The 24049-nt window shown below is 36.8% G+C and overlaps 1 protein-coding gene across 5 annotated transcripts in view; it reads right to left on the bottom strand.

Moving 5' to 3' along the window:
• Nucleotides 1-24049, bottom strand: part of adcy2a (adenylate cyclase 2a) — a 62206-nt gene that overhangs the window by 22218 nt on the left and 15939 nt on the right. For all 5 annotated transcript variants that reach the window (XR_013912047.1, XM_026184642.2, XM_080307804.1 and 2 more), the window contains one exon: nucleotides 12200-12361. Coding sequence is in view for 4 of the 5 variants with exons in the window: in XM_026184642.2 (XP_026040427.1) it covers nucleotides 12200-12361 (162 nt within the window). In the remaining variant the exon portion in view is untranslated. The remainder of the gene's footprint in view (nucleotides 1-12199; nucleotides 12362-24049) is intronic.

Here is a 24049-nt window from a genome sequence, read left to right as displayed (position 1 = left end):
TAATGTGGCATATAAATACACATCTTTCATTTCCAGTTATTTAATGAAACATCCTGTGGCGGCTGATGACATTAAATAGAAAAATACAATACAATCAGATAATAATGGCATTGGATAAATTTGACACCGCTATACTGCCCCTGCTCGGTTGTTTATTTTCTCTCACTTCAGTTTTACAATGGCAACCCAGCCTCTACCCTGTAAGAAACACAAATAAGGGCAACCTATGTGACTACATCCCGTCTATATAAATAGACTCTCCCCTGAGTTCAGGTTGATCGCACACAAAAAGCTCTAACTTAATTAGCATTGTTGCAGCAAACATCACATGCCACTACAAGCACTATTTGACAAATGGTGGGCTCAGTTGAGACAACTGCTCTAAAACATGGATTGTTTTGAGCACAATAAAGCTTAATTAGATTTGTTTATTCCAATAATGAGAAGCCAAAATCTTTACACCCATACATTTTACAACCCAATTTCCTTCGGGGTCAACCTTCAAGATCAATAAAGTTTTATTGAATTGAAAGTGTATTTAGTAAAATCCTTAATAAGATGGCCTATCAGTATTATTAGTACATATTATGTACTAATATGCATTTATGCCAGAAATGTCTTTAGTGTCCACTACTTTGCGCTAACCAAAGAATTCATCTTATTTTTAAATACACTAATACTAAAGTCATAGCAAAGAAGATCTTAACAGTCTCCCATTTGTATTTGTTCATCTTTATATCAGCTGCAGATTGACTGCTGGGATGTGGTATGGAGCAGCGGTCCCCAACCCCCGGAGTCGTTTGGTACCGGGCCGCGAGAGTTGAGGCTTGGGTGTGAAATTTATGGTTTTCATGGTTTTTATCGTTTTTTGTCGTTATTTTTGTTTATATCATTTTTATCTTTAACTCAGTTTCCCTGGGTCTTTTCCCATGTGTTATGAATAAATCTTCTTTTCTTTGGTACTGGTTTTATTTTTTTGTATTTATCCGCGATACCTTAAAGGCCGGTCCATGAAAATATTGTCGGATATAAACCGGTCTGTGCCGCAAAAAAGGTTGGGGACCGCTGGTATGGAGCACGTTCTGTTTATCAGTCCACAGTGCTGCTGTGACACAGACTACAATTTTGAATAAATGCATTGTCATTTCATCAAGTGCTACACATGAAAGTTCATAACTGACAGACTACCTCAAAACTAATTTAAGTCCTGGCTTTAAAGCGTTTTTAATGCCTAACATTTCAATATTTTGGATACATCTTTCTTTCTCACTCAACAATGTGAGTGCATTTTGTATTCAGCAGATAAATGACATAGTATGGCAAAGTTAAGCCAAACTTGTGGAGAAAACTTTCACCTTTTTGACTGTGACAAATTGTCTCAAGTCAGAATTGACATTTACTACGCTGCTACTTTTAATGATTCAAAAGACTGGAAATGATGTCTTAATTTTTCATACATATAAACACCACAAAACAAAACAAAATCTTAAAAGAAAGTCTTTTATAGAGCATGTCCTACTTCAGAGTCACACAATACAAACCATGACACACAGGGATAGATGCTCTCCACTATAAGCATGGAGTGCAAATTGCAGTCTGTCCTCAGAATTAAGACTTTATTTCTCCGCACATTTCAGGCAAAACGCAGGGCTGCACTAAACACGAAGCCCCATTACAGGAACAATTTGGATGTTTAAAGATTTGGATGTGTAAAGACCCTGGAGCTCTGGTAACCTCGAGTTTAATATTTCCCAGCTATACAGCAAATGGATAATTTAATGGTTCTTCCCCATTGCTTGAAAAGAAATCTCCCTCTCCTTCACACTCTTGCATGCCTTGTCTCATTCTCACTATTTCTCTTTCACTTCTATTCTCCATCTTTGTGTCTTTTCTCTCCTGCATAATGTTGACCTTACTGTCACAGTGACCATTGTTCTCTCTTTTTGGACATAAATATGCCCAACAGACTTACATCACAGCACAAGTATAAGCTGGTGACCTTTGCAAAAAGGACGTTTTATTTTAGTAATAATAGTCAGACAAGAAGAAAACAAAAATGTCTAAAAACCACAAAAACTAAAGCTCATGAATTTTATAGCTTGCAGACATCTGTACTTTGCTTCTAGTAAACAGCTGAAACTGAATTTAAAGTTATTTTCCAAACAAAAGCAAAAAAACCCTATGTACCCTTTTTACAATGCTAAATTATTCAGTATTTTATTTGACAGCTTAAAGGCAGACGAGGCAGCTGCACACACAAGTATAAAGCAATTGTAACCACCTGCAGCAGACTCTTCCTACTTATCCATCACAAAAAGACTCCCCATCAACATTTTCTTAACCAGGGTCCAAGGCAAGCAATACCTATAAAACTAGTGAGAGCCAATAAAGAAATATTGCAGTGAATCATACTGAGGTGAAAATAGTATAAACTATGCAGATATTGTCTCCTTATTGAGAAAGCTGCTTCCTTAAATGTTTATGTGACTACACCAGAAATGTACCATATCTCTATATTTAACAAAAGCAAACATTGAGGCCAGTAGCCAAGTACATGAGGTGACCTGCTGTCTGGATTTACTTTCACATCTATTCAGTGTATTTCAAAAAGACATCCCTCTTCCTCTCTGCCAGGCCTTTTTTCTGCACATTAAAAAATACTGAAAGAACAGAAAAAAACCCCATTTTTTTCTCTATATATCGTTCTTCTAAACGATATAGTATGGACAAGCTTGGCTTTGTTGATCATCATCCATTGTCAGTGGGAAAACTGACAAAACAGCCAGAATCTGGTACTGTAGAACAGTTTTATAGGGTAGATCACTGAATGACTGAAGAAAGCCACAAAAAGATGGACAGGGGCTTTTGTACGGTGGTTTATAGAAGCGCTTTAACCCATAGACTGTATATAATATTTTAACCCTTTCACGCATAGTGGTCACTACGGTGGACAGCTATTCAAAGGCTGTTTTCTTGTATTTGTGTCAGTGTTGACGTTATACTTGTACATAAACCTCTACACTTGTCACTGATGTGTCACTCCATACCCTGCCACCCACTGTGCGTTTAATGTTACTGCAGATGTGTGGTGTGTTTCATTGTAATTATTATTATTTAACCCTGTCATGCATAAATTATGACAACCTCAATCAGGATTTTTTCTTAAGTATTTTTGATGAATAAAAATACTTAAGAAAAAATCCTGATTGAGGTTGTCATAATTCATGCATGGAAGGGTTAAAATCCAAGTTTAAAATTCCCTTATCATACCAGCATATTTAACAAATAATCTATTCAGGCACATCTTTAGTGGCTGGTTAATATAAACTTTGCTGCACCAGAGCCTGAAAAAACCCCAGAAGTCACTTCAGAGAAATTTTCAGTATGCAAAACCTGCATCTGATGTTAAATGCAAATTACTTCCTATTGTGTGTAGCTGAGGTCGATATATTCAAATGGCGTGTACTCTTTGAAGACTAAAAAGAATATTTTCAGGCGCAATGTCAGTAAAGTTAAATTTCCTTTAACTATACTTGAAATCTAAATGCAAAGAAGACTGGGTGCATTTAATTTGCATTTGAGTTTATCCTTTTATGCAGGTATGTGATATTTTACCAATATGTACTCAACTGTAATATGTGCTCAACAGATCACATTAAGTTAACATAAATATTACTCTATAACCCGACTCTCACACTGACTACTTACAACCCATCTCAAATATCCAACCCAACATCACAGCAAGCCTTGTAATACACACATCAGTCCACCGTTTCGACTTCACACTTTGCCTCTCCAAAACATGAAATAGCCACACATGCTGAAATTGCATTACTGCATGTAGAAATTTTATTACCAGCAATGGGAGATAATATATTAAAAGCTACAAAGTCAGTAGTGAGCAAAAAAGGTATGAAGTACCTTGGTGGCTAATATGTATTGTGTTAATAATGTCTGTTTAAACACTTTTCCATGATTATTTTCATGTTGAGTTGAAATAAAATATTTCCCTCTGCTGTTCCTGCAGATTATTGCAACTTACTGCAAATTCTGCATGGGTGTCTATTCTCGATTTGGAGAGGCAAAGCGCGAAATGGACACGGCTGACCGGCGTGTCTATTACACGTTTTTCCGTGAAACTGCATTGAAATATCAGCTGTGTATAAAGGCTGGTGGTGCGAGTCATTTGTACCTCAGTGGTACCCAATTACAGATAACAGCAGGGTTAGGTGAGTATCACATCTCAAGAGCTGTGACTCCTGCTGGGATTATCTAAAACCAGGAAACTTCACTTTCTGAATGTTATATTTCTGCCATGTTACTGACATGTGGATAGAGAAAGACATTAGTGTGCAGATGAATCTTGTTTTTATTGTACATCAGTGACAGATGTCCACCGGTCCTGTCTTCAGTAGACCCTCAATAGTAATGACCACAAGCACAAATGACAAACAGTAACTTAGAATTGAAAGGATATATCAAACTACAGTAAGGTCCACAAGCATTTTAGCTCTGTACACTGTTAAAATTTACCTAAAATGAGTCATGGTGGTAGGCAATATCCAAATACCAAAAAACAAACAAACAAAATAACTGCCAGTGACAAAGGCACAAAAACAGGAAAAAAGATCTGTGAGCACCTCATGGGAACAGGCAATCTACTCTTTTCCAGCTGAGGAACCAAGACCTTCATCCCAGCTGCTTCACACTATAATCCATCCCACTGTGAACTGGAAGTTGTGTTTGGATAAAATCAACAGAACAACATCATCTGCAAAAAAGCGAACATGATTCCAAGTCCACCAAACAAGACACTCCTTAGACCAGGGGTCTCAAACTCCAGTCCTCGAGGGCCACTGTCCTGAAACTTTTCCATGTGTCCCTGTTTCAACACACCTGAATAAGATTAGTAGAGAACTTGACTGCATGCTGAAGTGGCAACCCCTAACCCCACTCAAGTAAATTTAAGTAAATCTAAGTGTTTGGAAATTTTACTTCTAAAAGTACTTTTACTGCAACATGTTCATTCACTCATGAGCTGCTGTAACATGAATCAAATGGCATGCAGTCAAGTTCTATAGAGTACTGATAATGACCTACTAATTGTATTCAGGTGGTTGCAACAGGGACACAGGACACCAGCCCTCTAAGACTGGAGTTTGAGATCCCAGCCTTAGACCCTTGTAGCTCCTCCCCACTTTTCTGTCTACTCCGTAGTGCCCTGTAAATAATTAGCTGAAAATAAATTTTAAAAAAAAAGTCTTGCTGAAGGAACTCAAATATGCAGAAGAAGTCGGAAATACTGCAGGTAATAAGAACCAAGATCACACTCCATTTGTATTATAAATTCGTTGGTTGTTCTATTGGGCCAAATTCTTCATAATTCCGAAGAACCCTCGTGTCGGTGTATTACACAAGGTCCCATATATTAGACCAAATCCACAAAACACATGCAGAGTTTTCTCTATGCTTGAGAAAGACAAATACTGGCCTAGTTGGTGTGTCAAAATTAATTCAAAATGCACTGAAAATGGATGTGATTTCACAGATTTCCATTTAAGTGAGATGGTAAGGGCCATGGTGCGGGCTGCCTACTTCTAATTAGAGATGTTAAAATTCTTTTACATAAATGTCATTGTGTAGACAAGTGCCAATAGATAACTCACTTAGCTTGCACTGTAAACAATCCAAATGTCTTCACAATGATTAGCAAACAAGGATACAAAGGATCAAAAAAGCAACCACAAATATCAAACAAGAACATAAAAAATGAACGTTTTTTTAGTAGAACACCCACAATAAAATCTTAAAAATAGCTGGAGGCAGCAAACCTGAGGCAAGTGTGTGATTGTGAATTCACTGGGCTATTGCAAGCACTTTTCTCACCATGCCACAAACCGACCTTTCTTTAAGGATATAAAAAGTTGGAGACATGTTGTTGTCTGGATATCTGCATCTTACATGCCTCTCTGTCGGCTAATTTTGGGGGAGATAAGTTCAGAGATGCACTGCGTGTGTGAATATGGCTCAAATGAGAGATCATTGACTTTGCTCAACTCCTTTTCTCAGTCAACAGGAATTTAAATACAGGAATGCAGGTAAATCACACAATTGAACCATAAAGAAGGTTTCTTTTTTTGGCAATATGAAAATCACATCCAGTGAAATGCAACACCGTTGAGACCTGGATGATCTGAGTACAGACAGAAATACTCAAGAATTGCATTTTTGGTTCGTATTACTGACATAAAACTTTAATATGATTCAATCTGAAAGGATGAGACAAAGAAATTCAAGAATTCAAGAAATACCAGTCTCACAGTTTAGACCTCACAAACACACTTAAGTATGTAATATATCTTTAACAAAGGCAAAAACCCTTATCTGAATTCAAATGAAGCCCCCCGTCCTTCAAAACATCCTCCAAAAACAGGTAATGCATGCAATATTCAACAGCTACTACCGCAGTAGTTTATGTGAAATTCTGTCAGCTAAAGCTTAAATGGAGTGTGAACACTGTGATGAATTATTGATGACTTAAGTACTCAAAAATAATTAAGAAAGTGCGCATCAGAAGTTTGCTCCTAGTCTGAAGGGAGAAGCTTTGATACAAAAACACAGTGGTCAGCTTACACGAACACTTTCAGTGTTGCACAGGACCTAATTACATCAAAGTCTGCATTGCATTAACGTTAGTACCCCCAAAAATCAAAGAAGTCACTAATATTGAAATAAGAGCATCGTTTTAAAAAATAATGTTTTAATAGCTCTAATGATAGATTTAGTTAGTAGCTTTCTCTGTACGTCTACCAATAGATAACTACAGTATCTAATCTCCCATAAGGTTGAGGCATATGAGAAATACTAAAAGAAATAAGAATATTTTTACACTGAGCTACCTGAGTAATCTTTGCACCTCTAAGGACCAGAAACAGATAATTATATTTGCAAAAGATGAAAATGCTAATGCTTCATTATTATTGCTTCTAAATATTACCCACAAGTAAATGTGGATCCAACAAAGTGCTATTTCCTGTTCAATAAATAAGCCGCTTCATTAAAACACCAATGAGCCAACACTGTAAAGTTTAATAGACCTGACAAAGTCAAGATGTTGGCATGGTTGCTTCTCACTTAATACCCCCTGGGCAGTCTCTCACGAGTGTGTAGGCACTTAACAGCTGACATTTACAAATGTCTGGAGGAACAGACTGATTTGATTGACTGTTTTTTCCCCCAAAAACTGCTGAATGCAATATTAAACATTTCTGAAATAACAAAAATCTATCTAGTCTAAAAAAATCTGGATACTGATTTGTAAATAATGGGATTTGAAATAAGCGGGTAGAAACAGAAAAAGTGTAAATGTCATCCTACTGAATTTCAAACATTAACATTGTGTAGACGTAGAGATTTTCTATCTCTCTCTCTCTTTAAAAAATTAATACTCTTTTGATTGAGTGTGGCTGAGTGTGTGTGTGTGTGTGTGTGTGTGTGTGTGTGTGTGTGTGTGTGTGTGTGTGTGTGTGTGTGTGTGTGTGTTGCTTTAAAGAATTATTTTTGATGTTTTGGAAAAACTCACATACATTTTCTTACTAATTCAAGTGTGAAAACTGATAACTATGGGCAGAAATCTGTGCCATCAGAAACTGAATTTGAATAAGTTCAATTTGAATTTGAATTGCTCAGATTGAATCTGAATTGTAACTTGAATAAATGCTTTTGAAAACTGAATTTGAATTAGTCTAATTTGAAATTGAATTTATGATTTGAAAATGATGATCACTAAATTGAAATTGAATTTTATATTTTGAAAATGAATTGATTTGCTTTGAAGCTGCATTTTATCCTTTAAACATTCAGCTCTCGAATAATTTCAGTTTCACTTCTCACCATTCAGTTTCAGTTCTACAATTCAATTTCAGTTCCAAAATTCAGTTTTTTGGAACTTACATCCGGTTCCGGTTCAAGCGCAGATTAATAGAACTACGTTTTACTAGCGGACCGAAAGTGTTACTGACGGGAATCTACAGCGTCTTGAGCTGAATTAAGACTTCAGAAGTCATTGGTCATGTCGAATGACCAGCGGATAAACTCTCAGGTTGGTAATAAATGTATTACATGTATAAGAACAAGCGTCATGTTAACAAATGATAGCCGTAAGGTAACTTTTATGCTTATTGTAGCTGTTAGCTAAAAATGCTAATTGACAAACAAATATGATCGACTGTTTCTAGTAGAATTCCAAAGTTGTCATCTTGTACCCTCTCAGAGTACCCCTCTGTATGCTTGCAGAGACCCTACAGTAGGGAAACATGCAAAACGGTGTCCAAACCTTTGTATTTTAGCTTTATTTATGTCTTACACAGCATCCCAACTCTTTAGCTAACTTAATAACTTTAGCTAAAGTGAATAGTTAGTCTAATTCATTAGTGCAGCATTACTGGATCACCTCTGTTTGAAGTGATATAATGTGATGTACAACTATCACTAAAACAGCAAACTTTGTAAATAAGCAAACAACACTTCTCATTCTCTAAACGTTTGGCCACAGCTGTAGATTACACTATCAGTGCTTGTTCACTCTTGACAATAATTACATTTCTAAATTTACTTTGTGCATTTACAGGTAAACAATATCTAATATTTTATCTAAATGACTGCTTTGTCTTTGAAAAGGGTGAAGAGCCTGAGGCTGGTGACAGTCCAGTTCTACTCTAAGTGGCTCACAGGACAAGGCCACATTCCTGTCCTGCCAGAAGAGAAGAGAAACTTCAGAGTCTTCATGCAGTTCAACCACACCTGTCATATTCCATATGACAGGGGTCTCAAACTCCAGTCCAAAGCATTTATTCAAGTTACAATTCAGATTCAATCTGAGCAATTCAAATTTAACTTATTCAAATTCAGTTTCTGATGGCACAGATTTCTGCCCATATATCCTTCAAGTCTATATATAGTCACAGCCAATTACTTTAGCTGTGCATAAATATTTATAGCATATTTATATACATTATAATATATACAGTATATTTGGATTATACATAAATAACCCACATGTTTATATGTTAATCTCTATTTGCTTTTGTGTGTTTGTGTGCATTACTTAAAGGATATAGAATCATAATACACATATTGAGGATGTAGCTCATCTTATAAGATTTGAGAAGGACTGAACAGATGGCGGTTGCCCTGAAAAAGCCATCAGCCAATCGGTAAAAGCACGATGCTGCACCAACACACAAACACAGTAAAGGTTTGAACAGTTTCAACTATATGACGCACTGGTGGGCATACCTGGTCATTAACACTGAAAAGATGCATTCAGTGTTCTTAATTATCTGCATTCATAAAGTAAATTACCATGTTGTTTCTTCTTCAGTTTGCTGAGATGAACCTGGGATGCTGATCGTACCAGCAGCTGATTAAGGTGTTTATGAAGAACAATTCTAGCGACAACACAAGCAGTTTTCCTAATTACATTACAGCAGCTTTTTTTTTTTTGGGGGGGGGGGGGGGGGGGGCAAACGTTTCTATTTTCACACTAGAGCTAAAACAAAACAAAACAAAACACAATCTTACTTAAAATTTTGAAAACAATATTTCATCCTAAAGCTCTGAGCTCAGTTAGGTATTCACAGTAGCAATTTTTGAGCTGCTTTAGTCAAGCATTTTTTGATAGTGTATATTCACAATTTCCTTTTATTAACTATTAAGTTACAGCACCCCAATATCTCAAATGCTCCTTCTGACCCATTAAATCCTTTCTTAGCAATATATGTTAAATATATTTGGGACATCTTAACCAAACTGGACTAAAGAGGATGTTGTTGTACTACAAAATCCATCAACGTCACCTCAGCAGAGGTTTTTAATAGCTGCTCTCAAGTAGTTATTCTTTCACACATAAGCCTGAGAGCATCCTGTCACACTGACTCACTGCTCTTATCTAAAAAAAAAAAAAAAGGACATAAGCCACACTCTGTCCCAACACAAAAGATTGACAAAACCATGGCTACTGCCTGAGGAAGACAGAGGGAAGATCCACAATATAAGCTGACACACAGCACAGTAAAAAGTATTTACCCTCATCCTGATTAAATGTTTTAATATTAACAAATATAACTCAAGTAAATACAAAATGCAATGATGATTTCAGGGGAAAAGGTCTTGTTCCTTCCTCTTGCAAAAACAAAGCATGCCGTTAAACAACAAAACACAACATTAATTGACATTTTAATATGCCAGAATTAAAAACCCCTTTCACATAGCACAATTTGACCTGGCAAACAACTTGATTTCAAATTTGAATTTTAAAACACTGTTAAAATGGAGAATCATAGTGTAAAACAAAGTAGGTAGACTCAAGTATATTTCTACTTGCCAAACTAAGAAAACAGTCTCCATGGATGACAAGCTTCTTTTTTAACTGCACAGGAAAGCAGAAAAATGGGCATGTCACACTACTTTTCCCCACATCTTTTCAGGAAAGGAGACAACGGCTTGCCCATTTACTGATTTAACCAACAGGCTTTTGAGCAGAGTGTCAATATCTGTAAATGATTAACTTTTGTAACATCTTTTAAAGCACCATGAACCACGAGTTCTAACTTGTGATTCATGTCATGATAACAGTCAGGTTAGGATTGATCTTTTCACACAGCAGAGTGATTCCTCTGTATCAGCCCTTCACAGAAGCTAAAATATGACATGACTATGTCATTTAGAATGCCACATCGCTATACTGTTGCTTTAGCAAAATATTTTTGCAATAGAAAATCAGTTTACATTTTCTTGTACAAAGTCTAGGTATGTCTGACAGCTGTATGCCAGCCTCAGATGGCCATTTAGTGCCAAAAAAGGGAGCTACTTCAATGTCAGTCCTCTAACAAGTAGTGTACCAAATGACTTACTCCACTCCACTCCAGGAAGCTATTGAGCAACATAACACAGTACTTAAAGAAATGAAACACGTAATACATCCCAGCACTGTTTAGCTAGCTGTAGTTTTCACACCAAAGTAGCCAACTGCTGCCCGCTGGCACGCTGAATGAATATAAGTAGCACATACTATATTACACATTGAGTTTATTCACCAGACTTTCCTTTTAATCTATAGTCCTTTGATGTCAGGGTAAAATCAAGTGATGTGTTACAAAGTGCTGTCCTATTTCATCTGATGTCACTTGAAGTTTATTGACTATACACACGGGAAATGCTAATTTTATCCAGAAAATGGTCTGAATAATTTCTGAAGTGACTGTACATGTTGGAAGCCATTGAAGTGAGCATCTGGTAAAACTAGAAAGGTACTCGGTTAGTATGTTCTCCACCAGGGCCAGTGCGCTATTTCTGTTAAAAAAAAAAAAGATTACATTTTTCTTGGGCTCTTGCTGAACCCAAGCGCCACATCTTTCAAGTTTCAATGATATTCAGCTCAATCATTTTTATGTAACAAAAGGCTTTTGTTGGTGGACTAATGATCATCATCAGACTTATTTTTCGTGTGCTATAAATGTTTGTTGTGTCTGGCTCTGAAATTCTTCAAAGTCTCAGGTTGTCAGTGAGGAAGAGCTTTTGTGACATGCTTATTAAATTAATCCTGTTTACTTTATGGATTGGAAGAAATTAGTCCCCAGTGTATTGAAAATTATTGACTGCTGAAATCAGGTTTAATTAGGCACTAATTGATTAAAGTATTAGCTAGACAGTTATCTGATATTGCTTTTGCTTTGTCTTTATCACCATATGGAATATGCCTGAACAGTTAGCACACAAGAAGCAGTAGTGCTAGAAAGAGAGGTGACCTTTTAATGAAGGATAAAAAAAATACATTAGAATTTCTATCACTCAGCTGATATCCTAAATTAGTTTTTGTTTAAAGGTTACAATTGTTTGTTTGCTATAAATACAACCTGTATATTGAGCCTGATGAGGAAACAAATTAAATGTCACAAAACAACTTTGTTTTATTATTTGATCTAGATGGTAATAATAAATTACCTTAAATGAAGAACAGCGCAGTATTTATTTAGTGACCTTCAGATGTAGGTGGTTGCTAGTTAGGGGCGATTTACCTTTTGAACAGGTTTCCCCGTATGCATATCAATCTAAGGAGGCTGCTGATGATCTCTGCGCAGGTACATGTGCATTCATGTGCTCGCAACTGTTAACTCACGCTAAAATTTGACTGCCTTACCTGCCACACTACTGGCTCGACGTGATCAGCTGTGATAGACAGGCAGACGCTCAGCACGACGGTGTGAGAGGCAGAGGTTAGAACACTGGCGATGACGGCGTCCCGCATGGAGAACGGCAACATGGTGTAAACCACAAACACGATGAACAGGAAGAATGACACCTGCGGAGAAAGTCAGACAGTCATATAACATTTGCAAAGAGAAATGGAAAGGAGAAAATAAAAGGAGCAGAAGAAATGCATGCAGAAGAAAGGAAAATATAGATGCAAAAATGTGGTAATTTGAGATTTCAGTTTTCTGGACTAAATAGCCAGGTCATATTAGTGCCTTCAGCTTACTTAAGGGGGACAATCAGCCCCTACACTTCAAATCTGACATCTCTAATGTAGCACAAGCAGTGGCTCCCTTTTTTTTTTTTTTTATCCAGTTTTAACACACATACAATTGTATAAACACACAAATATATACACACACATAGGTTCTCACACACAAACACTTCTTTAATTCACTTTCTGCTGCAGGGTTAAAGCTTCTTGGCTGTTCCCCTGCCTGAATAGAAAGGATTCCGTCTTCTTCCTGCCTGTAGCCCGGATCTGGTTAACCATCCTTGGTTTATTTGCAGGACTTGTGGGAATGTTGTGTTAGGGTGCAGCAAGATGCAAAGAGGAGAGAAAATGCAGCCAAAGGACAGTGCGTGACTAAAACAGTAATGCCTCTATTAAAGCATGACTAACATAAATGTCTTTGACGCATGACAACTTCTGAAGCTGCTCTTAATCAAATGTAGCAAACAATAGATTTTGCATGTCAGATGTGTTCTCAGCACTAGATATATTCCGTTTTTTTATGCACTTGGATAAAACAGAGACATCCACCATGTGGTATTACTGTTGGGCCTACATTACAATATAAAGCACCTTGAGGTAACTGTTAATGTGATTTGGCGCTATATAAATGAAACTAATTTGAAATGAATTGCATTAATTGTGAATGACCTGACAATTACTTGCTTTATTCTCTCCTGTCTGTGCTCAGATCCAATTGATTTGAATACTTGAGTTCTCACTTACAGCTCCTCTAAGCTCTTATTCATGTGTGAAAATAATATTTAACTACACTTATGAACCTAAACATAAGTAAATATTAAAGTTTTGTCTGGTCCATTAAAGACAAGACACTGATGTTCACATCTGAATAAAAAAATTAACCAAAAGTGATAGGCCAAGTAATATAACTCCCATCTATAACTTCAGAATTAAAAAAAAACCACCACAGTAATTTACAGCTTTTTGCTGTAAATTTGCTGGATGCTGTAACCACTAGTGTAGTAGACCATGAGTTCTGCAATTACAAGAGCAGAAACAAATGGATATGAACAAATGGAGATCATCATAACATACAAACACTACCTCAAACTAAAAGTTCAAACAGCAGCCTTAGATGATAAATGTCATCTACTTTAAGAATAATGTAAAAGAACCCAATATGTTCCTGATAAGAGTGTGGTGTTATTAAAAAGCCCCCCAGTAGAGCAAGAGCAGACACCCATCCAGATATCTATTAAAAAAAGAATTTCACTTATTCAGTCCAAGAATAACAAACTGTATCCACACAAAAGATAACGTAAGAAAAATAGAAAAATAGAAAAGAATGCATTTTATTGTCACTGTGCACATGTACGATTAGTTTAAGATCAACAGCAACTCCTACCCAGTACACACATGTAAAAAAAGATGGGGTAAGGTATCAGCCACTATCTGCTATATCATCAACTATCAAATATTGGCTTTCTTGATAGATTTTGATCGAAAATGTGAAAAACTGCTACATTAATATTTGGCAATCAACTGAGTAAAGCACTTAACATAATAAGACATCAAAGTGCTTGGAAGTACTGATGAAGTTTAAATATTTGAAAAGTCAAACCAATATGAAATAGAGCAACAATGATTTTTAATTGAAGATGATACTGACAGTATACACTATGCATTGATTATATTTCATTTTATTTAAAAAAAAAAAAAAACTTGTTGAAGTGCTGACTCCTCAAAAAAAAATGTTCGAAAGGCTGCTGGGATGATGCAGCGTCTCTGTGCATTTCTCAATAGTTGCAGAGCATCTTACTGAACGTAAAGAGCCTTGAAAATTCTGCCTGACATATCATTACAATGAACATCAGATTACTACCATCTGTTACTGACAATCAAATGCATTTACAATTATTTCCTGTTATTATGAGCATAATAATGGTGGTTTCCTGCAGTGTTTCGAGAGTGAGAAGAAATTAATCATTTTCAGCGAAGTGACTGACACAAAGGCCAAGCACCTGAATTACGCTCAATATAAAATTCCACAACCTCCTACTAATAAATGTTCACATTGCTCTAAGATGCATATAACATTTAAGAGTGTTTGAATATACAAATTCAAGCAAAAGCAACAGGTAGCAGTTGAAGTGTATATTTTGCTTCATGCATGGTGAAGCCTTGCAGTGGTTTGTTTTTATTACCTACAGAAGTTCTACACCTCCCTCTTTGTAGAGACAGTGTATAGTCACGAACACCAACATCTGCAGCTGCTTGACCTTCATAGCAACTATGTCTTTTTCTAAATCAGTGGAGCTCATCTTTTTAGATATGCAGTCTGGCATTTCCATTTTCCATTTTATCCAAGTCATTACACATGTATAAACTAACAACAATTACCATAATAATCCTCACTGCATAAATTACTGACAGAAAATGTTATATTGAGTGTGTGGAGAGAAAATGATTTTCAAAAGATGCAGGAGAAAGTGCAAAGAACCAACAAAATATCTAATGCTGCGTGATCCCCATTTCTATCAAATGCATAGCTAGGGTCCAGGCCTGAAACTGTTAAGATATAGAGCACTACAAAAGAACATCAACATTTAGCTGATAATATCTCTGGAAGACAAAGTAAATTTAAAGTTTATAAATTTGCATGCATCTTGTTTTCCTTCATTTTGGTCCCAGGGGAGATATGTTTTTTAATCTCTTTGTGCCAATGCCTGACGGAGCTTTAATTGGGTGCAGTCTTTTTTTGTCATGGTTCAGTTGTGCTGGCAATAATAGTTAGGATCCAAGCATGAATGCAGCACTGAGAAGCTTTAGAGGCCATCTATTGGGAAGCAATGCTGGAACGGGAAAGGAGGCAGAAATGGCAGGAAAGCATTGTTATATATTTTGGCAAGAAGGGAGAGCAAGTAGTCACCTGTTTATTGTGCGGAAATGCTGACAAAATAAGATGACTGTGGAGAAATATGAAATTTGATGAGCACAGAGGAGAAAACAAGAGCAGGGTGACTAGTAGAAAGGTAAGGGTCATTTAAATGATGAGAGAGCTCACATAATTGATGGTAGTTTTAATCTTGAGCATTTTTGTTTGTCTTGGCCAATGTAGGTACACGGCACACGCTTCGTAACTCATTTCATGTGATGCTAGTCAATCAAAGCCTTCATTCAGAATACGAATTTTACGAATTTCTTTTATTTATATAGCGCCAAATCACAACGACAGTGGTCTCAAGGCGCTTTATATTGTAAGGTAATACATACAGAGAAAAACCCAGCAATCATATGACCTCCTATGAGCAAACACTTTGGCGACAGTGGGAAGGAAAAACTCCCTTTAAACAGGAAGAAACCTCTGGCAGAACCAGGCTCGGGGAGGGGCGGGGCCATCTGGTTGGGGAGAGAGAAGTAAGACAGGAAAGTGCTTCCACGGTGAGATTAGATGCAAAATCAGGTTTAAAGCTGAGATGGTCTATATGTGAAACATAGGAAAGGAAAAACTTAAACTATGGCTTTTTATTTTAAACATTGATCTGAAGTCTTTTTCAAAAGCTGTATTTTATTTTTGACTGCTGATCTTAAATTCTCTTAAATGAAAATAGAACATTTTTTACTTTTTTTTAAAAATTATTATTAAAGTACCATCCACTTAATTTGTGAAAATTAATTCAACATTGTTGGAATACTGCTGAATAGTACTTTGTCTTATATGATAGCCAGTTTTTGAATATACAGTATGTAGTTGGGCTACTTTCAAATATACTGCATTGAATTATGATGCAACTTTTTGAAAATTTGGACTTTTATTTGAGGAAATTTACTCTAACTGGACTTCTTAAATTTGATCTAGATCTGATCTAGACAGAGACTGCAGATGAAGGCGAGGAGAAATTTAGTTCTTCACAAAAGTCCCCCAGTGGAATTTAAGTTTTTATCCCTTCAGTGCCCCATGATAGCAAATGTATGTTATGGTCCATGTGCATAAACATTAGAAATTAAACATTAGGCCCCAAGATTATACAGACAATAATTATTCATTTTAATATGGCAGAAGGGGAATAAGAAAGTATTAACTTACTTCCTAATACAGGAGAGAGCCGCTAACGCTGCCAAGCACCATCTAGCACAGTAACATAATTTGCTTAGGGTACAGAAAGCCTTTCCCTAAATTAATTCTCTGAAATTTAATGCCGCTAACTCAATCACAAAATTGTACCCAGTATAATGGAGAGGCTGCAGGAGTGAAGACACCTGCTAAGTTCTCCTACACAGTTGATACACGATGTAGTATTAAGAGTGCAGGGAATCCTGCATTCTGGTTACAGGAAGCACATAAGGGCAAAGGATGGATGTTGAACTTGATTTCTTGAATAACTTAAATTTCAAGACAAGGTCTGAAATGTCAATTAACAATATATTTCAATATTGTTAACATTTATCCATATCTTCTGTGCAACTTTTGATCCTAAATCAAATCATCTAGTACTCATTGTAAATAAAGCTTACATAATGTAAACATCACCAGTACGAGTGAGTACATACATTTTGCACAAAAGCTTTATGAGATAATTACAGCAATCAAATAGTCAGGATACACAATAAATTAAACAAGCCTGAAGCTTCAGAAGATAGAATGAACAAAGCACTCAAACAGCCGTATATTACTTCAAGTACAAGTAAACATAGACTCAGAAATAAAAAAGGCTCTGATATGCAATAAAGACACATTTTCAAAAATGATGGGTTGATTTTCACATTATTTCACCTGTGTTTTGCATACATGTGAAAGACATCATATTAATGGCTTTGCTCCCGCCCCATCCTGTTTTCATAGTTATTAAATCCAAAATGCCACCAGGTATCTCTTCTTAGTTCTTTCATTGGCTTCAGTAGACACAGATCAAACTGATTCAACTGATGCTGGTTCACTAGAATTGGATGGACCTCACTCTGTGATGAATCAAAAGTGCAAAAGTGTCCAGCAAACTGGGTTAAAGCTTCAGAAAATCAAAAGAAAATGGAATACATAAGGAAAACAGATGTCTATTTTTTATGGTTTATTACTGGATCATTCAAATGGAGCCCAGCCGTATTACAGGCTTTGTTATCTAAAAACTGCGGCCCAAGCTTTTTGTTGGTTCATCATGCTAAGTCAACTTTGCTTCTCTCCATGAATCTATCCCTTGATAATTACACTGGTGAGGGTTCATAAAACAAATTATAGAGATGGAGTGTCACATTACATCAGCCTTTTAGTCCACAGTCAGTGGCTGAGATTAGTGTACAGGTTAGATTTACTACATGGGATATGTGCGCGTTGCTGTCCATGTGTGTCAGCTATTTATAGTCAGAGATGACATATACTCATTTCATTTCTGGCTACACTTATTAAAATTGAGTAAAGAAAAAATGTATTGATTTGAAGTAAAGATGCAAAATTAAATGGAGTGCATAAGAGGCAATTAGCCAAGTGCTTGGTTTGCAATTTATGTAATCTGTCTGGGTATGTTGACCTTGATCACTAAGATAAATTAAACCGGTAAAGGAGAAAAAAAAAACAATTACTTCTCGTTACACTGAAATGCATCTGTCCCTGTCTCTTCTGCCACCATTTGCCTGTCTTTCCTATCAGTAGTTCCTGTTCTATTGCCATCTTCCCTCTTTTCGTGCATCTGGCATGTGTGTCTGAGAGACAGGGAGAAGGAAAGGAGGAGAGGAGGCATAGTCCAGACATCTCTCAGTGAGGGGTAGAGGCTGGACCACACAGATAAGCCTTTCTTCCTACCACCAGCAAATAGAGAGGGCTTTGTGGGAAAAGGATAAGCATCCAATTGATTTCAGGTTTGAAAATGGAAAGTGCACTCCATAATAACTAAATCTGAGAGAGCAGGAATGGTGAGCACAACAACACATAAGAATTTTTTAACCATCAACAATGCAATGCTTCTTTTACATGATATTAACTGTACTGACAGTGCAGCTTTTAGTATGACTATATTTTGCTCTCTTACCATCACATTATCTCTCAGAGGAAGTCACCATAAAAGTACATATGGAGATGTCACTCGTTTTATTTAATCCACAATATACTGGATAAACAGCAGAAATCTAATGGGAGAAAGCTTTGCAAATTCTGCAAGAGATAACACAGGTTCCCAGGCTAGTCCGTTTCCCTTGGGTGGGCAGGTTCTCTCTTTTCAGTGGGTTTAAAAAAATGTAATCAGGACAAAAGGGAAATCATCTAGTTTTGTCAACACATGAGCAGAAATGCAACTGGAAAATATTCAATTCAGAGTGCCATCTATAAAGATCAAAAACAAGTCATGTTATTTCCTTAAATGAATAAGTCCAGTTACTTTTTAAGCTTTAGGCTTAAAAGGTCATATGTAGTGAGATTAAAAAAAAGAGTAAAAGAATGGAAAAGACACTTGAATTTAAGAGCTAAGTGTACACTATATTTTGAATTTTCACCTACTTTGTCACCAGACAGCCCTCTTCTTGTGGATAACTAAAGCATATCCAAGCCATTTTACAATGTGTTTGTAGTATGTGTAACTTTAGTCTTTTAAAGCTTAGCTGCAGTAACAAATGGAAGTTGCTTTTGAAATTGGGTATCGGTACCACAAAAAATGTATTGCTGTCATAAATTAGAATAAATGTTGTGTTTGGGAATTCTAGGATGGTCCAAAGGCCAAGACATGCCAAACATTTTTCACAAATATTTCATCTACTGGTATCAAACTCAGAGTATGGTATTTAGTGTACAGTGTAAGCTTACAGACGTTGCCGTATATAAAATAGCCAGTGATGCTGAAATAAGCAAAAATGCACTTACTTTATCAATACATGCTTCCAGTACACACATGATCTGATCAAGTTATGATAGTGGGTGTGCCAGTCTGGACTGGTTGGTGCTTTCAATGCTTTATCATATAAGGAATGGAAGCTCTCAGTTGGTGTAGATGACATAAAAGATGTAGACTCTATCCCAGATGTTACAAACTTCTTAAGCTTATGTGTAATTTCCCAAAGGACAATTTGTATTCACTCATCTGGCCTTATTCCTGGGCTTTCAGGCTAGCCTTTTCTACACTTCCAGCTCTTCACTATTGAACGTGATTCTGTTATCATCACCCTGACCCAATCTTTTGTTGCCCACCTTCTGTGAACCAATCAGCCACTGCTCTGCATGCTTTAAATCTCGGTGCTTTTCTTCATTCGTGCAACTCACTGCTTCCACCTCATCTTGCCCAGTTGTCCAAGTCTCCACCTGCTTCGCCTCTACCACCAGTGTCTATACTGGGAGGGGGGCTAATCTTTACTTCCACAAATTATGACGAGGCTCTCAAACAGTCTCGACTTAATAAAATAACTTCAGTAAAGGTTACCAGATTGTTTCACAGGCTTTCACCTCTATAAAAATGAGAGTTTTGGTAGCTGGGTGCACGTTTTCCTACCAGGACATCCCAGCAAATTCACCCCAATGTCAGACCATGCAATGCTTAGAACAACTGACTACTTATCTCAGACTACAGTTATGAGTTAAATGTTTATGATAATGACAGCACAATCACAAGAAGACTGTAGAAAAAGACTAGGTAGGCATAGCCTTTTTTTATGGTGGCCCCTAGAGACAAAGCACTTACAAAATCCAAAACACGTACAAACTCCAAAACACATGCAAACCCCAAAACACAATGGACGTGCTCCAGGACGCTAGGGGCAGTGTTGAGCTTTTGTTACCTAGTAACTACCAAAGACTGCTCGAAATGCGGCCCTCAAATGAGACCACGGGACTGTAACAAAATGATTGTTGGGCTTCATTACTGTACTGAGCAGTCATTTTAAGATTAGCTAATTGTTATTTACTAACTAATGTTGTTCATGAGACTAAAGTCATCTCACTGTTTTGGATTTTGTACGTGCTTTGTCTCTAGGGGCCATCGTATTTATTTATTTTTTTTTCCTGGCAAAAAAAAAAAAAAAAAAACAGCACATCAGGACAAACACTTCATACCGAATAATTTGGACTTCTTTTGAAGCCTGGGCACCTTGTAATTATTGAGTCAACCTTCTCATAATAAATGAAATGTGAAACCATCAATCTGACAGAAAAACCTGCCTGAAACTGGATTATACAACAGTACAATGATCCCAAGTACACCAGCAAATTTGTAGCATAATGGGTCAAAAAATAAAGAATCAAAGTGTTGCAATGGTTCAGTCAAAGTCCAGACCTCAGTCCAACTGAGTTGTTGCATCAAGATGTTGAGAGAGCTTTCCATAAATAAATATTTGCAAACTTTAATAACTTAAAGTAATGTTGTAATGAAGAGTTTGCCAAAATTCCTTGATAATGGTTTTAGAGACTGATAAAGACACTCATAAAATGATTACTTAATGTTACTGCTGCTAAAGATGATTCTACAACAACCAACCACAACCATTCTACTTTTTCACAGGACTTCGCTGTTCAGCATGTTTTCTGACTCTCCGAAACTGTTCATCTTATTGTCATTTTCAGTGTATGGAGCAATTTTCAATAAACTGTTACTATATAATAAAGAAATGTTGCAGCTAGTATAAAAGGGAACCTTGATAGCTAAGGTAAAAAAGGCTTCATCTTAATAAAAAAAAACAAAAAAACATGTCAATATTTTAAAGAAATACATGTAAAATAATGTTGGTGTTGGCCTTTTTTAGTGTGCATGCTGGTGTCTGAGGAAATGTTCTTCGAGGACAACTTGCTTATATTACATATTGAATTTTTGATTGTGACAACTGGCAACAACATTTTCATCTACTTACTAGCGAGGGCTACACTGCATGAAAGACATGGGAAAAGTCATCTAAATGACCTTAGGGCTGTACATGACAGGTGAAGCGATTAGAGAGGATGAAGCCGATGCTCTAATCAGTATTTTGTTCCCCTACTTCTCATGTCTACCACTTTGCTACAGCATAGGAAGCTATAATTGACTCTGCCTTTTACTTTGAATTCCCTAGTTTCTCCTCTGCAGCAGATATACACTTAGCAACTGGACAGTAACACCGGGGTAACCACAGTTTCAAAGATTGGTTGTTAATATAATTGACTATGATGCAATTGCGCAGCATGCTCCAAATTCATGATTAAAGTGAAATACTTGAAAAATAAATAAATAAAAAATTAAAGATCCCCTCTGGACATGCTTATTAATACAATTATCCAATCAGCTTTTAGGTCATGTTCACATTGACATATATAATTGGCTTTATTTTGTATATGAGATTGTGGAGTTACTGATCTCATAAGATTTTCATATTTAAAGAGTTGGGAGAAAATGGATGGAGGGATTAATAACAGCAATTATAGGTTTTAATTGTGTCAGACAAGCACAAAAGTCAGTTAAATAATACATTTGGCATCAGCAGGAAGAATCTAGACCGGCGGTTGTAGTGTAATGCTATGGGCAATGTTTTCATCACACTACAAACTTTATTACCAATCAGTCACTGTTTGATGACCTGATTTAGAATTGCTTTAAGCAACTCTTAATATCTTCTATATTTGCTATTTTCAGCATGAGAATGACCACACCACAAAGGTTAGCTCAAACTGATGTAATGGAGAGAATAATGATTGCAATGTTCACCAGATCTGAAGTAAATTCATCAGAAATTTGTACCTGAAATGTGTAGCTGTGGAAACTGTGAGGGCCACAAACCAGACGCCACATTTTAAAGCAATGCAAAAGCAAACAGACGCCTCACTCAGCATTAGTAAAGTGTTCTTTTCAAAACACTTGGTGATTACAAAGTAAATAACAACTAGTTTAGTATTGATACTAACTTCATCTGTAACTCTTTTGACCACCTTCTTGCTTTCGGCACTACAAATCTCTCAGAGCCAAGATGTGTTTCGAATGGCACCTGCTCATTGCTATACTGTGCTCTGAACTGATTTCAGTCATTTATATGCAATATGCCTGGCAAAGAGTGTATCAGCCTTAGAAGCCAGCAACTACAATTGTTATTTAAACATATTTACTTCCAAAGCTGAATGTCAAAAGAATTTCATATAGCCATCAGATGTTTTGGCTTGCCCTGTCCTCTCAATCTGAGTGATATCAAGAACTATTCATTTATTATTCTGACTAGAACATCTAGTCTAAAAATTAGCACATATGTATTATTCACATGCTTTTTCCTTACTGACTACATAAATAGATATGACTCACATTCATTTCACTAATACATGAAGTAAGTTTTCTGGTCACCCCGGGCGTAAATGAGTAAACTGAAAACTGTATACAAAGATGACGCTGTGTGAGAACACTAATGAGTCATTAGCTTAATCTATAAATTGGCAACAAGCAACAAAAATGCACAGACAGCAGCGCTTCTCAAAAATAATGTGTTTTTCAATACATTTTAATTAACATGGCTAAGATGCAGCAGTGAGAGAGCAGTAATGTCATAATCGCTGAAAATTTCAGTGAACAGAAGAAAAGCATGAATGGAGTGGTGTGTGAATCAGGCCAACTTAAGCTACCTCTCTGAGTCTACACTAGACATCTGTCTTGCCATTACACTTGAATGTGTGCAGCTTTCCAGTGACAAAGACTTAAAGTTCTGTGCCGCATTCATGGAACCCTTTCGTAGGCTGCATATGGCAGTAACAATGAAGAATCACTGTGCATTTGGCTGGCATTTTTTACCTTGTGTCTGACCTCAGTATGCATAGATGCATTTCTCACAAAAATGAAAGGAACACTTTATAAACACATCAGATCTCAATGGGATAAAATCATCTATATCTATACTGATAAGGACTGTGTAATGTGTTAGTGACAAAAGGATGATTCAGCTGTCCATGGGCCTGGCTGTGATTGGCGCGTGGATATACAGCTCTGGAGTAACTGGTTCAAGCTGGGGGACCCGCCCATTAAATGAAGGCTGGAGCGCCACGAGAGGTTCTTGCGTTTCTCCCAATGTCCAAGCAGAACCCCATGACAGCTGCTGGCTGCAGTTTCTCTGCAACAGTTGAGGAAGTGGAGTGGGTAGGGGTGAGCTGCCGTTCCTTTTGATCACCTGTTTTCTCCTGTTTTTGAGTAAGTTTAGGAGGTCAGACACAGTCTTTATTTTTGGCTCTGGTTTTGGGAAGGTTAGGTATGTGGGAATCAATTTAGATTCTTCTGTTTATTATTTTGGCCTTGGCTCACCCTGAAGTGTTAACATTCCCGTTTTGTTGTTCCTCTTTTTATCACATTGTGATGAGTTGGGACGAGTGCTTCACTCATGTTATGACCTGGCCCCTAGACGGGTTGTAAGACTGTTAAAAGGGAGTTTTTCTTTCCCAATGCTCATAAGGGGTCATATGATTGTTGGGTTTTTCCTCTGTATGAGGCAACTGTTGTTGCGATTTGGTGCTGTATAAATAAAATTGAATTGAATTGATAATTAAAATTAGAGAGGACTGAACTCAAAGACACCTCCTCAAATCAAAGTTTAAAAAAGTCAGGCCAGGGATTGTCATGCACCAGCAGGAACCCA

Source organism: Astatotilapia calliptera, chromosome 11, assembly GCF_964374335.1.
Source record: "Astatotilapia calliptera chromosome 11, fAstCal68.1, whole genome shotgun sequence".
NCBI lineage: Eukaryota > Metazoa > Chordata > Actinopteri > Cichliformes > Cichlidae > Astatotilapia > Astatotilapia calliptera.
This window is presented reverse-complemented; position numbering and strand designations above follow the sequence as displayed.